This window comes from Peromyscus californicus, unplaced genomic scaffold (assembly GCF_007827085.1).
Source record: "Peromyscus californicus insignis strain IS unplaced genomic scaffold, ASM782708v3 Scaffold_4__1_contigs__length_199733344, whole genome shotgun sequence".
NCBI lineage: Eukaryota > Metazoa > Chordata > Mammalia > Rodentia > Cricetidae > Peromyscus > Peromyscus californicus.
Genome location: NW_026294562.1, coordinates 57,158,339 through 57,176,866, shown reverse-complemented (window position 1 = coordinate 57,176,866; position 18,528 = coordinate 57,158,339). Strand labels below are relative to the sequence as shown.

The 18,528-nt window shown below is 50.3% G+C and overlaps 1 protein-coding gene across 1 annotated transcript; it reads left to right on the top strand.

Annotated features, from left to right (window-relative positions):
• Positions 1–5,019: 5,019 nt before the first annotated feature.
• CUNH11orf24 (chromosome unknown C11orf24 homolog) lies at positions 5,020–14,977 on the top strand. The gene is made up of 4 exons (XM_052712593.1): positions 5,020–5,151; positions 10,967–11,164; positions 12,679–12,852; positions 13,553–14,977. Exons 3-4 carry the CDS (start codon positions 12,777–12,779, stop codon positions 14,692–14,694), a joined length of 1,218 nt encoding a protein of 405 aa, XP_052568553.1. The 5' UTR covers positions 5,020–5,151; positions 10,967–11,164; positions 12,679–12,776; the 3' UTR covers positions 14,695–14,977.
• The last annotated feature ends 3,551 nt before the right edge of the window (positions 14,978–18,528 follow it).

Below are 18,528 nucleotides of genomic sequence, written 5' to 3'. Positions count from 1 at the left end.
TCTCTTCTGTCTCCCCCACCCAATAAAGCTCTGATACTTGGTTTTGTTGTGCCTCGTGACCTTTCTCGAATGGTAACAAGTGCTGTATTTAAAACCAACAGAATGGATTCTCCTCCACCACCCAGGAGTGTAGCATGAATCTTCGAAGTTCTTATTAATAAAATCAAACCTGAGACCAGTTATTGGGGTGAATGTTGGTAGATCAGATGCAGAACAAGCCACAGCTAACCTCACCTGGCCAACTTCTCAGCTGGTCCTGTTTCCTCAGACTGGAAGCCTCTGTGTCCTCATCCAGAATGAATCTCAGCTGAACTGCTGCTTGTAGCCTGAAAGCTTAACTAGCCAAGTGCTTAACCAGTCAAATGCTTAACCAGGCCAAATGCTTCTAGTTCCTGGTCCTCACGCCTTATATACCTTTCTGCTTTCTACCACCACTCCCTGGTGGTAGAAAGGCTCACTTCTTGGGATTAAAGGCGTGTGTCACCATGCCTGGATGTTTCTAAAGTGGCCTTGAACTCACAGAGATCCAGAGGGATCTCTGCTTCTGGAATGCTAGGATTAAAGGTGTGAGTGCCACCATTTTCTAGCCTTTGTATCTAGTGGCTGTTCTGTCTCTGACCCCAGATAAGTTTATTAGGGTGCACAATATTTTGGGGAACACAATACCACCACCCAGGAGCCTGATGGGGCTTGGGGGAGGCCTGGAAGATGCGAAAGGCAGTCGTGATGTGTAACTCTTCAATGCAGCAAGCCTGGGAAGCTAAGATAGTCTCTCCTGTCAGTTTTCTACTGAGGTAGTCCCTTATCTCAAATATTCATGCTCTCTTTAATTGAGGGAAATAAGGTCTTTGCTCCACACTGGGGTAGCAAGTTTTGTGTGCACTTAAATGAATCGAAAACCACCTAAGCGTCAGTGTATTAGTTCATTTCTATTGCTGTGATCCAACACCATGTCCAAGGAAACTTATAAAAGACAAAGTTTATTTGGAGCTTGCAGTCTCAGAGGATTAGAGTTTATGATGGCAGAGGAGGCAACAGTGTCTCCAGCAGCAATTGAGAGCTCCATCTTTAACCACAAGCAGGAGGCAGAGAGAAAATTGGGAAGAGCAGGCATCTTTTGAAATCTCAGAGCCTGCCCCAGTGACACGTCTCTTCTAACAAGGCCACACCAGTCTTAGTTATCATTCTACTGCTGTGAAGAGACACCATGACCAAGGTAACATTGGAGAAAGCATTTTCTGGGTGCTTGCATACAGTTTCAGAGGTTTAGTCCGTGGCCATTATGGCAGGGAGTGTGGTAGCAGCAGGCAGTCATGGTGTTGGAGCTGCTAAGAGCTTACATCCTGATCCACTGGTGGGAGGCAGAGAGAGCATCAGACTGAGCCTGGAGTGGGCTTTTGAAACCTCACAGCCCACCTCCAGTGAGAGGCTTCCTGCAACAAGGCCACACCTCCTAATCCTTCCCAAACAGTTCCACCAACTGGGGACCAATTATTCAAACACAGGAGCCTGTGGGGGCCATTCTCATTTAAACCACCACAGTGTGGGTATCCATTACAGTCTCCAGAGACCATCAGGTCATGAAGACTTGGACCTAAATCAACAGAGTAATCCCTAGATGGATTCCCGACCGACAGTATTGGGAAGTATGAGGTGGGAGATGGAAGGAAGTGGGCTGCTGGAAGGGTCTCCTTGGGGCTACGTCTTAACCTGCCCCTTCCCGGATGTCCCTGTCTTCTGTGCCATCTGTGCCATGTGTACGTGTGGAGGTTGGAGGACAACTTTTGGGAGTCAGTCTCTCCTTCCACTGTATGGATTCTGGGAATTGAACACAAATCATCAGGCGTGCATGGCAAGTGCTTTGACCTGCTGAGCTATCTTGCCAGTTGTGAAAATTGACTTTTTTTTTTTTTTATACAGAGTATCACTATGCAGCCCTAGCTGGCCTTGAACTCAATATGTAGACCAAGCTGGTCTTGAACTCACAAAGATCCACCTCCCTCTGCCTCCCATATATCAGGACAGAGTCTAGTGCCACTATGCCCAGCAAAATGGCCATTATTCCCTGTGCTTTTATTTTTTTACTTTCTATTTTGAGATAATTTTGACTTACAGAAGTTTTGTGAAAATAGTATCCAGTTCCTGCTTCCCCTTATGTTAACCCAGTTTCCCCCATAAGTTAGCGTCTTATGCAACTACAGAACCATTGCCAACAGAAAGAGATTAACCCTAGCACAATGTTAGGAATTTGATACAGAGTTGGGATTGGGCTAGTTTCTCACACAGGCCAACCTCCTCCAGTAACTCTGAACCCATGCAGTTAGTGCCCACTTCTCTTTGGGCACAGAACTTCTCCAGTCTTGAGAGTTCACAGCCTCTTTTTCTGTTTTATTTTTTTAATGAGCATGTCTATGTGTAAGAGCTAATGCATGCAGGTGCCCATAGAGGCCAGCAGAGGGCATCAGATACCCTGTAATTGTTATAGAAAGTTGTGAGCCTCAGTGTGGGTGATGGGGATTGAACTCTGGTCTTAGGACCTGAATCCTCTGCAAGGGCAGTAAGTGCTCCTAACCAATGAGTCATCTCTCTTGCCAACCCCCATGTCTGTAATACTGGGGCTGGAGCCCAGTAACTAACACATGCTAGACAAGCACTCGATCACTGACCTGTTTCCCCTGCCCTTGTTTTGCCTTTTGCATTTGGTGATAAGTTCTTGTTAGGTTGCCAAGGCTAGCTGTGAACTACCTCTATAGTCTGGGTAAGCCTTGAACTTGCAATCCTCCAGCTCCAGCCTCCCAAGCGGCTGAGATGACACACCTGCACCTTTAGCCTGGCCATAACCTTTACTTCTTCACGTCATCCTTGCACAGCTTGGGTTCTGGAACCCTGACTAGGGGCAGTGAGGGATGAAGGAATGACAATGACGCACACATGTACAGGAAAAGCTGGGACTGGGTGAGCTGGGCTCTCTGATGTAGAAGGCACAGCACCCAGGAAGCTCAGGCTGTTTATAATACAGAGTGGAAGAGGGAAATTAAACATACAGATAAACAAGGAGGCAGGTTTAATTCATCTCAGTAGAACAGTCTCTGTAGGGGAGCAGTCTTTGGACTGGGGGGACTACTGTGGACGTTTTTTTCACATTGTCAATATTCACCTTCAAACCAGAGGAAGGCTTTTCCACCTCCCTGATCCTCATCCAGGTAAGGTTTTGCCATTCACACAGACCTGAGGCAGAGGCACTGGGATCTTTAACATGGCCATGCTCATGTCAGCAAGACACATTCAATCAGGAATCAAGTCAATCTCTCCTGTAGTTCTCCACACTTTTGTTTTATGACACTCTCACTGTATATAACCCTGGCTGGCCTGAACCTCACTCTGTAGACCAGGCTGGCCTTGAACTCAGAGATCCACCCACCTCTGCCTCCCGAGTGCTGGGATCAAAGGCATGTGCCATGACACCTACTATCTTTGTTTGTCTGAAGAGAGAAATGAGAACAGACACAAATTTTGACATTCCAGGAAAAGTGTGCACAGAACTAGACACAACTGACTTTCAGAAGTATGTTCACTGAGCATTGCTATTGTGTCTCTCCTTGTGGCACTACTTGGGAGATGAAAACAAACACAAAGCCTTCCCTCAGGTGGTTTCAGCAAGCCCACGCTTTGCCAGGCAAATTCCAGACAGTATGAAACAGAGGCTGAGCTGCAGGTGTGCTGGTGGCGCAACAGTGAGGCTTATAGTCTTGCCAGAACTCAGAGCAGGGTCCATTGGTCCCCACACACCCTCAGCAATTTGGTCTCTGAGCCCAGGACCCAAGTCAGGCTATAAAACTGGAAACAGGCCAGGCAAGGTGGCACATGCTTTTAATCCTAGCAGGGAAGCAGAGGCAAGAGGATCTCTGTGAGTTCAAGGCCAGAATGATCGATATAGCAAACCCCAAGCCAACCACGGCTACAAGGTAAGACCTTGTCTCAAAACAAAACAAAACTGGCAATGATAATCAATCATTCCTCTACAGACAGGTTTACGTTTAGATTGGGGTAGGGGGACCGTGAAGGATCTTACACAAATTGTCATTCGGTAACAGAACTTGCTAACTGGCTTGCAAAGCCTACTTCACAGATGAATGATCTCTGTGAGTTCAAGGACAACCAGATCTAGGAAGAGTTCCAGTACAGCCTGGGATACAAAGAGAGACACCGACTCAAAAACAAAACAAGTATGTGGGAGTTTTTGCCTACAGGTATCTTTGTGCCCTGGAGGCCAGAGGGCAATCAATCACCTGGAACTGTCCTTTCATATGGTTGTGAGCCACCGTTTGGGTGCTGGGAATCGAATGGGGTCGTCTGCAAGAGCAGCAGTGCTCTTAACCGCTGAGCCATCTCTCCAGCCCCAATGTGGTTCAAATTAAAAGCAAGTCCCACAGGCTTTCCATTCCATCCTACTGTCATGCCACGTGTAAAATTCCAAAGCCCTTTGTGAGTCTCTTTCTCAACCTGGAAAATAGAAGCGAAGGTCCTCTTGCAGAATTAAGTAAGTGTAATGCCTGCCCTTCAGGTGAAGTGCTTAGCCAGAAACTGGAAGGTGCAGTGAGCGCAAAGCAAATCTTAGTAGCCAAGCCTGTGAGCAGGGACTGGAAGAGCGGCCATAAGGGATTGAATGGCAGAGAGGCAGGGAAGGAAGTTCAGGAACCGGGCCAAAGGAACCGCCCAAAGTCCCTCACGAAGGCTTCGAGAGCCGCCCACCCAGACGACTACATCTGCAGTCGCCTGGCCCGGGCCCCTCTCCCAAGCTTCTGCAAAAAGGCGTGCACATAGACACAGCCTAGAAGTCCCAGGACCGTTCACTTCCGCTAGACCGGCTCCAAACAGCTCTTTCCGGCTGGGACAGGACCAGGTTAGAGGCCAGCTCCCGAAGCAGGCGTGGCCTATTCAAACCACGCCCACCGCCAGCTGCCGCGCGTGTACAGCGACGGCCTATTGGTCCCGCCTTCGTGACGTCTTTCCGGGGCGGTCCGGGTGGGGCCCAGCACTCACCCGCGAGCTGAGCGAACTAGGTGTCGCTGCGGTCCACGTCCCCGCGCGGGGCTGAATCGCTGAAGTGGCTGCGCTGCGGTGCGAGGGCCACAGGCCTGCCGCGCCCGGGTAAGCGACCCGCGCTGCCATCCAGGGGACTGTCGTGAAGGCCTCATAAACCGGTTGGGGATGGACAGCGAGGTGCGGGGCGGAGGAGGGATGAATGGGGACGTGGTGTGCTAGGTGGTGAGGAATGGAAGCGAGGAGGAGAAGGGAGGAACGGGCCGAGCCCTTGGAGGAGCATGGATGCGCAGGAGGAGGAGGTGGGCTGACAGCGATCGCCGACCTGCGAGAACCCAGAGCTGGGCAGTTTGCGAACACTATGGACACTTGAGAGTAGGCGAGTCCTGCATCAGTCAGGCGGTACCCTAGAAAGTGTTGGTCTCAGAAATAGTTGACCCTTTGGGTGACTCAGGCCTGCCCCCCAAATCCTTTCTGCCTGCGAATGAGGAAAAATCATCCTGTTTCCCTCCCTGCTCCTTTGCGCCTGCCTTCCCTTGTGTCCGCTAGCTTGTGCGCTTAACGGTCTGGCTGGTGCTTAGGAATCCGACTAGAAGAACTTGAATTACTTACGCCTCCACCCCTATGAAGCAGCTCTAAATTTTCAACGAAATCAACCAGAAAAATGTTTATAATACAAGTTTTCCATTTATAAGTTAGACCTGACTAATGGACAGCGAAATGCTGGCATGACAAGCTTTAAAACAAGAGACCTTTGGCAAGCCGGGCGGTGGTGGTGCACAACTTTAATCCCAGCACTTGGGAGGCAGAGGCAGGTGGATCTCAGTGAGTTCGAGGCCAGCCTGGTGTACAAAGTGAGATCCAGGACAGCCAGAACTGTTACACAGAGAAACTCTGCTTCGAAACAAACAAACAAACAAAATGTAAAAACAAGAGACCTTTGGCATTTTAGTGGTGAGACCTGAATTCCCAGAAACCTTGAGCTAAGCAGTGTAATTAAGTAATTAAGATAATATCTAACGTTCCAGGATCATGGGCTCATGTCTGTCACATGAACACATCCTTTAGATCACAGGGCAATGTCCAACCAGATGATGTATAAGGATTAGGTGGCTGTAGTTTGTCTTGTACTAGCTTTCTCAATTTCTATTGCTGTGTATGTGTAACTTCCCCAGCTTGCAGGAGATAGGGGGCCTGCTGATAAGGATTACTAATAGTCATTGCCAAGCCTGGACTTCTTGTATTGAATCTGTGTATGTTAGGAAAAAAAGTTCACCAAATCGAGGTCTAGTTTTATGTGATTTGTAATAACGATCCATTCATCTCAGATCACAAAGGAGTTAAAAGTCAAGGCAAGATTAAGAATGCAAGATATCCAACACTAGAGGAATTGGGAGGCATCTTAAGGGCACAGTCTAGAAAAGGAATGAAGTTGACACTTGGGGACTCAGACACGTCACCTGGCTGAACTCTGGTAGGAGCAGTCCAGGAAATACAGACTTAAAGTCTTGTGTATATAGACATTGCCCTGTGGTCTTAATCATGTGTCCATGTGGCAAATGGGAATTTGGAACATTAGATACTGGCCTTGTGTGAGCTGGCAAAAGGTGTCTGCTGCTTATGTCTTGCAGATCCTGTGGGGGGCTGATTCCACAGAGGAGGAACTCTCAGCACTGTCTGTCCGTCTGTCTAGCCTAGTCTCTGACTTAAATCTTAATTTTTTATTATTATTTTTCCTTTATTTATGTGTATGGGTGTTTCATCTGCATGCATGTCTGTGCACCACATTCATGTATTAGCCTTTCAGGCTAGAAGACGCTGTCAGATCCTCTGGGACTAGAGGTAACAGACTGTCATTAGACGGTGCAGGCCTGTACCCTCAGCACTGGGTAGAAATAGACGGGGATCCTGGGGGCTATCTGGTCGGTCAGTCTAGTCCACTTGACAAGTTCCAGTGGGTTCATCAAGAGACCTTGTCTCAAAATATGTAATATAATGTAATATATAATATATGGTAGGTGGCTGGAGAGGTGGCTCGAGATTAAGAGCATTTTTAGAAAATATTTAAAAATATTTTTGCCAGGCAGTAATGGAGAACACCTTTAATCCCAGCACTCGGGAGGCAGAGGCAGGCGGATCTCTGTGAGTTCGAGGCCAGCCTGGGCTACAGAGTGAGTTCCAGGACAACTAGGGCTGTTACACAGAGAAACCCTGTCTCAAAAACAAACAAATAAACAAACAAACAAATATATATGTATATGTATGGGTGTTTTGCCTCCATGTATGTCTGTGCACCATGTGCATGCAATTCCTATAGTGGCCAGAAGAGCGTATTGGATTCAGTTACAGATGGTTGTGAACCACCCGGTCCACACTGAGAATCTAACCCTGGTCTTGTGGAAGAACACCCATTGCTCTTAACTGCTGAGCCATCTTTCCAGCAAGGTCTCAGACTCTTCCTAGTGACACACGCCTTTAATCTCAGCACTTGGGAGGCAAAGGCAGGCAGATCTTTGTGAGTTCAAGGCCAGCTTGGTCCACGTAGGTTGGCCTTGTTCTAGGCCAACCAGGCCTACACAGTGAGAACTATCTCAAAACAAACAAAAATAGATGAGTTCTCACTGTGAATCCCTGGCTTGGAAATTGTTATTATAGATCAGATGACCTAGACCTTTTGCCTATACTCCTGTTTTTGTTTCTGAAATACTGGGATTCCAGGTGTATACAACCATGCCTGGGTCCTTATACAGATCATGAGAATACCGAGGTGCAAACTCTGACTTAAGGCTCCCTAAAGTGCTCTATTAAAACTTATTTCTGGGGCTGGAGAGATGGCTCAGGGGTTAAGAGCACTGACTGCTCTTCCAGAGGTCCCGAGTTCAATTCCCAGCACCCACATGGTGGCTCACAACCACCTGTAATGAGATCTGGTGCCCTCTTCTGGCCTGCAGGGATACATGCAGGCAGAACACTGTGTATATAATAAATAAATAAATCTTTATAAAAAAAAAAAAAAAAACTTATTTCTGGCCGGGCGGTGGTGGCGCACGCCTTTAATCCCAGCACTCGGGAGGCAGAGGCAGGCGGATTTCTGTGAGTTCGAGGCCAGCCTGGGCTACCAAGTGAGTTCCAGGAAAGGCGCAAAGCTACACAGAGAAACCCTGTCTCAAAAAACCAAAAAAAAAAAACAACAACTTATTTCTGATCACACGGATGTTCTCTTATTGGTCAGTTTGTAAAGGTTAGTGTAGCTCCCCTTCTCTGATGTTGTTTTGTTGACCCAGGATCTCACTTTGTAGCAGGGGTGGCCTCGAACTTGCCTCTACCTCCCCAGAGCTGGAATTATAGGCATGTGTCACCATGCCTAGCTCTATATGTGACCTTGACATTGAGACTATTCTTTCAAAAAGTGGAGGCAGGACCATGCCGGGGAGATGAAGTCACAATACCAACAAGAGCCTTCTTGCCTCTTCTTAGTGGCTCATTACTGTTTCTGTGGGAGAGACTTCTCGACCCACCCACTGGCTAGGAGTGAGTGACTAGGAGTGACACACAGCACAGGCTTTGAGTGTACATTGTATGTTCATCAGTGAAAGCTAAGCCTAATAGCTCACACTTACATCCCAGCATTTGGGAGACTGTGCAGGAGGATTGCTATAAGTTGGGGGCCCGCTTGAGCTACATAGTGAGTTCCGAGCCAGCCTAGGTTACAGTGTGAGACCCTGTCTCAACAACATGGCTCAGAACACACAAGCCTGTACTTCTCTCACTGAGGACCTGAGTTTGGGCCCTAGCACTTACGTTTAGACCACAGTTACTTGTAGCTCCAGCTCCAGGGTAATCTGATGCCTCTGGCCTCTGGGGGCACCTGCTCTCGCATGCACATACACACACAGATATACATGAATACGTGAGGTTTAAAAAAAAAAAGGAACCTTAAAACTCAGCTACAGCAACTCCTAAGTGAGAAACCTGTCTGCTTAGTGTCCTCCCATGGTGACCCAGTGTCCTGGGTTCCACTAAGTGCCAGTTGCCTCCTAGAAAATGGGTTTCCTAACAGATAAATCAGGGCCAGCAAGATGGCTCAAGGGGTAAAGGTACTGGCCACCAGGCTTGCCCATCTGAGTTCGGTCCCTGCAGCCCGTGTGGTGGAAGGAGAGAATAAATTTCCTGCAGGTTGTCCTTGAACCTCCACACATGGCTCTGTAGTACACATGCACCCAGCCACATACATATAATTACTTGTTTTGTTTTAATTAAAAAAAAATTCCTGCCACACTTTTTAATGCCAGCACTGGGAAGGCAGAGGCAGGTGGATCTCTGAGTTCTAGATGGACCTGGTCTACAGAATGAGTTCCAGGACAGCCAGGGCTACACAAAGAAACCCTGTCTTGAAATGCTCCCCCACAAAAAAAAACAAAAAAACAGACAGACAAACAAAACAACCCTCCATGTAAGGGAGCTTGAAAGATGAGTCAATATTTACAAGTCCCTGCTGCTCTTGCAGACTTCAGTCCCAAGCATTCACGTCAGGCGCTCATGAATGCCCATAACCCCAGCCCCAGGGGATCCAGTGCCCTCTTTTAGCCCCTGTAGACACGTATGCATCTGCACACACACTCATAATCATGCACATAAGCAAGAAAATAAATGTTTAAAAAAATCTCCTTGGCCAGGCAGTGGTGGCTCATGTCTTTAATCCCAGCACTTGGGAGGCAGAGGCAGGCAGATCTCAGTGAGTTCGAGGCCAGCCTGGTCTACAAAGAGTTCCAGGATAGCCAGGACTATTACATAGAGAAACCTTGTCTTTAAACAAACAAACAAACAAAATCTCTATGACCCCCCCCCAAATCTCCCTGTGAACAACTTGTCAACAACTGCTCTATTCCGCACTGCCTCTCAGTTGAAAGAAAATGATAATTCACATCCAGTTCTCAAGATGGCCATTGTTGACATTCACTTAATGCTGCTGCTGTGTCCATAAATACACATTTATGTCTTCAGTTCTAACAACCGTGAAGTAGTTTAGCCATGAATGGCACAGTATTGACAGAACCACTCCGGAGTTGTGTTCCTGTAAAAATATCTGTAGATCTCTGTCATGGGGGCGGGGTTTGGTATGTGTGGGGGTAGGTGTGTGTGTGTGTGTGTGTGTGTGTGTGTGTGTGTGTGTGTGTGTGTGTGTGTACCAGAGGTGGACACTGAGATGTCTTCCTTGTTGCCTCGCCACTGGTTTTATGTAGGCAGGGTCTCTCTGAACCTCAGGTTTGCTGTTTCAGCCAACCTCACTCAAAGCCCTGGGACCCATCTGTCTCTGCTCCCCACAAACCTGGGGTTACAGGTGCATGCTGCCATGTGCAGCTTTTGCATGAGTGTTAGGGATCTGAACCCAGGTCCTCGTGCCTGTCCTGTGTAGTAAGCCATCTCCCAGCCTCATGGATCATGAGGAAACCTGGAAGCCACTATATAGCCAAGGCTGGCCATGAACTCTTGCTCTTCCTGATTACACCTGCCAACTACTAGGATTACAGGCCTGTGCCACCAAGACTTCCATCTTTGGACTTCTATCCAGTTCCTCCTTTAGAAAGTTCTTCAGCTGGGTGATAGTGGTGGCGCACACCTTTAATCCCAGCATGCGAGAGGCAGAAGCAGGTAGATCTCTGAGTTCAAGGCCAGCCTGGTCTACAGAGCGAGTTCCAGGACAGCTAGGGCTGTTACACAGAGAAACCCTGTCCTGAAAAACCAAAGCAAACAAACAGAAGTTCTTGTGTCAGAATTGCTTCCTCAGAACTTGTGACACTGACAGCCCTGACACATGTCCTTTCCCAGCCCCGAGCTGTTGAGTGCGGCTCCTTCCGGGGCCGCCTCACTGGATGTTTGTCCCTGTTCTTCCTAAGCAGTGTGGGCTCTCTTTCAACCGTAGGTGTGTCTGACACTGCAGAGCGGCATCTGCCTCTGTCCTACCTGTGCCTCAGCGAGTGCCATGGCCTGGGAGTGCCCTGCCCAGCCGCTCTCACCTGCAAAGCCAGACTTAATATGGCAGGTACAGGATGCCAAGCCCGCAGCTGCCCGAGGAGGACATCAGCCTGGCCTCCCAGTCGGCACTGAGCAGCTGCCTCTGGTGAGTGTCCCAGGCGTAGCCTGTTTGGGGACCAGACAGGGAACCTAGAAAAAACCCTGGGGTGGTGGGTTTGTAGAGTCAACAGAAAGCCACCGAGTCAGCGCCTCCCTGGCTTAGCTGAATCAGCTACCCTGAGGTGGAGGGAGACTCTGGAGCCACAATTGGCAAACTACAGCTTGTGAGCTGTGTCGATAAAGTTTTCGTGGGACACAATCACTGCCATCCATGGTTGTCTCTTCACTGGACTAAATAAGTAGCTGAGATATGGCCTGCATGGTTCCCTGTCTAAAATATTGCCTGCCTGGCCTTTATAGAAAAGGTTGGCCCACCCCTGTCCCAGATTTGTAGTGAGTGGGCAGCAGGGGGTACTAAGACCTGGAGCATGTTTAGGGAGCTGAGGCCCTCCCTACCCACCAGAAGTGCCTGTCACATCTTTTCTCCTTGAACTCACCAGCAGACTTCCCACCCAGGGCTGGGGCTCAGGGAACACCCTGGACCTGCTGCCATCTTTAGGGTATCAGTAGATGAAAGTAGTCCAGGGACCATCTAAATGCCTTCGTCACTGTGGCCCAGCTGCCTTGCCTCAGCTCAGAGCTGTGTGGTGGTACTGTGTTCCCCAAAATAATGTGCACCCTAATAACTTATCTGGGGTCAGAGAACAGAAAAGCCACTAGATACTTAGGCTAGAAAATGTTAGCACACGCCTTTAATCCTAGCATTCCAGAGACAGAAATCCCTCTGGATCTCTGTGAGTTCAAGGCCACATTGGAAACAGCCAGGCATGGTGACACACGCCTTTAATCCCAGAAAGTGAAACTTTTAATCCCAGGGAGTGGTGGTAGAAAGCAAAGATATGTAAGGCGTGGAGACCAGAAACTAGAAGCATTTGGCTGGTTAAGCATTTGGCTGGTTAAGCATTCAGACTTTCGAGCAGCAAATCAGCTGAGACCCATTCTGGATGAGGATTCAGAGGCCTCCAGTCTGAGGAAACAGGATCAGCAGAGGAACTGGCGAGGTGAGGTAGCTAGCTGTGGCTTGTTCTGCTTCTCTGACCATCCAGCATTTCACCCCAATAACTGGCCTCAGGTTTGATTTTATTAATAAGACCTTCTAAGATTCCTGCTACAGAGCTGAGCCTGGATTCTCTGTGCGAAACCTCCGTTTCAGCTTTTCTCTCAGGACGCTCCTGTCTCTTCTCACCGCCCACCTTCTCTCAGAACAAACAAGTAAGACTCACCCAGTACCAGGGAGGGAGAGTTTTCACCCTGTTGGCAAGGCTTGGCTTTCTCCTGCCCTAACTCCAGCTGCTTAGGGAAAGAAAGTGGGACTCGTCAGAAGCTGACACCCAGTGGAATTGGGTCAAAGGCTTTAGGCAATAGGAGGCAAGACACAGGCAGGTCGGCATTTCGCTCATGGCTGCTGAGTTGGTTCTTCCTAGGCTAAGCCCTGGACCTCTGGGGAGGCTGTGTGCTGCTGAGCAAAGGCCTCTGACCAACTTGCCTTCTTCACCCCAGATTCCTGGGCCAAGCAGAAGGCAACTGTTGCGAGCCTGAAGGGCTGGCCGGCTGAGAGGCTCAGAGACCACCAGCCCTGCTTCCAGCTCACCAGCAAGATGTGGACAGCCCTGGTGCTGGTTTGGATTCCCTCCGTGCTCTTATCTAGAAGCCATATGGTGTCTGAGGAGCCACGTAAGTGAGTGTGTGACCACCAGAAAGGCCCACAGGAGCCTGAGCCCAGAAGAGAGGCAACTCCAGATCCCTACCTTTCCATCTGCAGGGCTGGGCTGTCAGTCAGGTCTGGATAGAGGGGAGCACAGGTGGGGGCCCAGTGTAACCAGGCAGCAGAGACCTGCAGAGTTGCCCTGTCTTCTAGAGTTCATTTGTTGGCACATCAGTTTTGAGTGTGCTCCTGCCCTGCTGGGCTCTGCGTATCCCCAAGAATTCCTTCAGACAAGCCTATCCTTAAGGCGAGGCTACTTAGAATTTGAATGTCTGCAGCCACTTTTCTGTACAAATCTTGGGGGGTGTGTACAGGGGCTGAGGTTTGCTTTGTTTTCATTGGCTAATCACATAATGTGAGCCTTCTGACTTGATGCTTAGGGATTAGATCCAGTTACAAAGTTCTGAAGCCTCCACAGGCTGGAGCCTCAGAATGGGCCAAGGAATCCTTAATTCAAGGTGTCGTGGGCTGTGGGCAGCTGTTGACAGCTGTGGAGGGGAGAAGAGAAGATACTGGATTCACATGTCACTTCCATCAACACCCAGGGCTCTGGTTGGGGAGTATGGTGCCAGCCAGCCAACACAGGGGCCACGATAGCTAAGGTGACAGCCCATGATCCCTCCATGTGGTTCAAAGTATTCTATCTCTTTTTCCCCTTCTGATTTTAAGGACACTTAGTCACAACCAAGATGTGGCCTAAGGCGGTAAAGCAAAGGATGCCTAGGGACGCAGATCTAAGGGCTGATAAACTGACCGAGAGAACAGCCACAGTGCCGCCTGCTTCTGTCACATTGACCACAGGGACCTGGGCAGCCAGCCTGAACTCTACCAATGTGACAGCAGAGATGACAACTCACTGGGCTAACAGGAGCGCTCCAACAACCAGAGAGGGCACTACGGACAGTGTGACCTCCAGGACTCTTGTACCGCCTACATCGTCAGGCCCCTCATCTGTGGGGCAGACTCTACCCATCACCACTGCTGGGCTCTCCTCTCTCAGCACACCACGTGCGGAAGTGCCAAGTACAAATGCCAGGACATCACCAAGAACAGCCACAGTGGCAACAGTGGCCCCACACACCATGACTGTTGCTGCAGGCACCATAAACACAAGCGGTCCCACAAGGGCTCTGAGTCCTACCAAAAGCACACCTGCTAACACATCCACCATGAACCCCACACCCACCTCAGGTGCCCCGACACAGGGTACCACCATCCAGGTGACAACAGGACAGCCAGTGCCTAGCACAGGGAGATCAACACCTAGTCCTGTAAATACCACCCTGGAACCCACCACCACCCGCCCTGTGACTTCAGTGTCCTCTACAGTAGTGACCACCACCCAGACACAAACCAAGGAGCCAACTGCCAGCACAGTGCCAGTGCCTCCCACCAGCCCGACCCCTGAAATGGAAGCCACATCCCCCACCACACAGCCAAGCCCTGCATTACCTACCCAGGGAACAGGTGGGCCAGGCACACCCTTGACAACAGAGCGGGTGGAGACCAAAGCCACAGCCGGTACTGCCTCTGCTGGGCCGACACCCAGGAGCTCCGGGGACCCAAAGGTGCCAACCACAGACTCATGTCAGCTCAGCACCCAAGGCCAGTACCTAGTGGTCACCACTGAGCCCCTGACCCCATCCTTGGTGAACAAAATGTTACTTCTGGCGGTGCTCGCTCTTGGGGTGACCCTGTTCATTGCAGTCCTGGTGATGTTTGCCCTGCAGGCCTATGAGAGCTACAAGAAGAAGGACTACACGCAGGTGGACTACCTGATCAATGGCATGTACGCTGACTCGGAGATGTGAGGGCCTCGGGAGGCCGGCCTCTTCCATGGCCTTCTGTTTTGCCTCAGATGAACCAAGTGCTTCCAGATCCTCTCGGTGCAATTTCAGAGCTGTGCCACATGCGTAGACACATTTAATCGATGTCAGATCAACTCCACGATCAGGAGAGAGCTGCCTTTTCATAGTTATTTTTTTAAACGATCACATATGCAAGAGTGGCCAGGGTCGAGGGGGCCTGGCCCTCTTGGCCCTCTGTGTGTGTGTGAAATCTTGACCAGAATTAAAAGCACTGATCGCTCTCCAACTGGCTTGTGTGGCTCTGTATGCCCTGCCCTCAGTCTCCTAGTGCAGCCTTTGTGATGCCTGGGGGCTTGTTTTTGTAAACTTGTAGTGTAACATGAGTCCCTGGAGGGCTCCTGTGTTCAGGCCACTGCTTTGGGCTCCCTCTGATGTCCAAGTGCTCAGCAGAGGCTCCAACCAAGTCCTGAGCTGTTCCTGGGTGCTGGCAGTTGGCTGCTTGACCTCTCAGGAGCTGAGCCTCTTGGAGCCCAACCTGGGTATGAAAGAGCTGAATCCAACACAGTCCATAGAAGAGCCAGCTTGGCCTTTACACTCCCTGCCGGAACATTAGCTACCCTGCTCAGCCACAGAGGTGGGGTAGTGGGTCCAAGACTAAGGATGCTTAGTCTCTTGTTCCCAGTCAGAAGCTCAGAGCCTTCTCTACGGGACAGTTCTGGATTCCAGGTCCTTGCCATGAGCAGCAGTCACAGCCCAGCCACCGTCCTCCTGTGAATGCATGGAACACTTTGAGCACTCACCCCAGCAGATCAGCATCCCAACCCCCAGTTTAGTGGGCACTGAGGCTCAGTAGCATCTCATTCATCAAGGGTCAGGCAGGATAAAGCCTGCCTGTGTTCTGGTTTGGATCTTGTTTCTTGGCAGTGCTGGGGATGGAACCCAGGCCCTTTTGTATGGGAGGGAAACATTCCTGCTGAGCCATACCCCAGCCCTGACCCTGGTCCTAGAGTCCCAATTCTTTCTTCAGCTGCCCTGCTTACCAAGCTGATCCTTGGCCTTTCTCTACCCACATGCCCAATGTAGCAAGAGCACATGAGCCACACAGCAGCCACGATGGCCTAGATTCTCAATTCTGCCTCGTACAAAAGGGATGGCAGGTGGCCTGTAACAAAGGACAAAGTAAACCCCTGGGTCATTTGCAGAACTGTACAGGGTGAGGTGAAGGGATCAAAATTACCACACGGCTCTTGTGGCTTCCAACCCACCTTATCTAGTATTGCAGTCGGCCCTGCCCTGCTGCCCCACCCACTTCAAGCAGTCTGTATTGATAGCTGGCTCTTCTAGCTTTCTAGCAGACGCACCTGACCCAAGTGCATGGTTAATCATTGCTGTTGGCTCCAGCCATGGCTGGGAAGGTGGCTGGTTCCGGCCTCTGGTTTGGCTGCCTCGCCGACCTGAGCTCCAGGCCAGTTCACAACACTGCGGATCTGAAAAACTGCCTGCTATTAGGAACACAGTGCTAGGGCCAATCAAGGTCTTTGAGCATGCCCTCTGCTCAGCCTCTGTATGATGAGGGGCGGGCTCCCCCTGGTGGCTCATGGAATTTTTTTTCTTTTCTTTCTTTTTTTTTTTTTTTTTCTTCGAGCTAGGATCTCTCTGTGTAGTTAGCTGTCCTGGAACTCACTCTAGACCAGGCTGGCCGGGAACTCCGCACCTGCCTCTGCCTCCCGAGTACTGGGATTAAAGACTTGTGCCACCACCCCTGAACCCACGTCGGTCGCGTTTCAAAGCCTGTTCTCAAGGATTGGGAGCCCAAATCCTTTCGGGGTGTGGGGAGAAGTGGATCGAAGTGAGTGAGAGTTTACGACAAGGAAGCAATATACAGGCCAAGTTGCCATCAAGGTCACCCACCAGGCAAGTGGCAGGCCGAGATTCACAGACGGCCTGCAAATCAGCGTTGTGCACTGAGGTGGCCGGGAAGAGGGGGTTTCATCTTCCAGTTGACGCGAACATGCGCGCGCTAAGACAAAGGGGGCACCCGGGGCCGGTTGCTCCTGGGGCGGCCCTGGTCGCGGTGGCGGAGATCCCCTGGTGCCCCCTGGCGGCCGAGCTTCTCCCCGCATCCGGCTAGCGGCTGTACCCACCCGCCTTGGCCACTTAGAACCACAGTCACTCCACCTGACCCTGATCCTGAAAGGCGCCCCAGGATGCTTCTACTGGAATACTCATTCTCGCAGGTGCTGGAGGGTCTGGCCCCCACTTGAGGCCAGCATGTGCTTGAGGGAATGACGTCATGTGCGCCTGAAACTCCTCCCCTCTCCCAGGCATCCTGGAGTTAGTTCTGGGAACCCGCAACACCTCAACAGGGTGAGCCTGCTCTACTGTCCCGTAACCAGCCCAGTTTTGGGGGTCATTCGGAGCAAGGCACGCGAAGCATCTTTATATCGTCACTCTGCTAACAGCTCATGTCTGTGAACGCTTACTTTGTGGCCTGCTCAGATAGCCCCTGCTACCATCTATTCCTTATCTCAGAGGACTGTCTTCCTGCTTCCCCCACCCCACCCCACCCCCGGCTCATCCTCCACTTAGCAGCCAGGGGGATATTTTTAAAACAGAACTCAGATCTTAATGCTCAGTTCCCTAGGCTGGCCTCCCACTGGGACTGGAGGATGGGGGGAGGCAAACACTTGAATTAGAAATGCACGCGGCCGGAGGGGAGTGTTAAGAGAAACCAGGGAAATGGGGGATCCAGGCAGTGACCTGCGGGCGGGCGTTAAACCTTCAAGAATGACTCAAGGCTGGTGAGTGTGGGGAGAAGAGGCAGTCAAGTGACCAGAGCAAGGTGAGAAGCCTGTCCTCCCGGGATTTAAGCAAAGAAGCAAGGTCGTTGTTAGGTTTAGATTTTAAACAGATACTTAATTGCACTTCTGTGTGTACAGTGACACTGAAGTGACTTTAAACAGCTTAAGGGTGGCCAGGCAAGACGGCTCAGTGTGCGAGGGTGCTCGTCCTCAAGCCTGAACAACTGAGTTTGATCCCCACAGGCCACATTGTCCTCAGACTGCCATATAAGCACTGTGCACATGCTCACACTCACACAATGTAAATAAATAGACGGGATGTAATTTGTTAAAAGGTTAAAGAGAACTGAGAAAGAGGTGAAGGGGAGACACAACCTGAGACCCCCAAAGACAGGGGAAGGGCCGGTTTCCGGTTCCTTATGTGTGTGTGGAAATTTCCATGATGAAAAGTTAGAAGGAAAAGGGAAGGGAGGGAAGGAAGGGTGGAGTCCTGACTTCAAGCTCCCAAGTATAAGATCCTTCTGGCTGCCACAGGGAGGAGTTATGGGAAGTTGTTGGGTCATCCCAGGAGCCAGGACTTGGACCAAGATCACATACAGTCCCCAGAGAGAAGCCAGGGAGGGAACTTGGAGACTTTGGAGGCTGAGCCCATAAATCCACTTTCTGTTCCTCCCTCTCCCTCCCTCCCGCCCTCCCTCTGCCAACCCAGGCCTGGCAAATGCTAGGTAAGGGCTGTACTACTGACCTATACGTCACTGACTCTTGCTGTTTTAGTTTTGTTGGGTTTTAATTTTTTTTTAGATTTATTTTTAATTTTGTGAATAATTTGCCTGCATGTATGCATATGTACTTCATGCATGCCTGATGCCAACAGAGGCCAGAAGAGGGTGCTGGATCCCCTGGAACTGGGGTTACAAACAGTTGTGAGCTGCTGTTTCCTCTGCAAGAGCAGCCAGTGCTCTTAACCACTGAGCCATCTCTCCAGCCCTGTTTTATTTGGGTGTTGTTTTTAGGAAACCTGTGTAGCCCAGGGTAG

Excerpts from the sequence above, each read along its gene's own strand:
- CUNH11orf24 (XM_052712593.1), top strand. The coding sequence starts at position 12,777 with ATGTGGACAGCCCTGGTGCTGGTTTGGATTCCCTCCGTGCTCTTATCT. Across the intron at positions 12,853-13,552 it reads TATGGTGTCTGAGGAGCCAC|GACACTTAGTCACAACCAAG; the intron begins GTAAGTGAGTGT and ends TCTGATTTTAAG.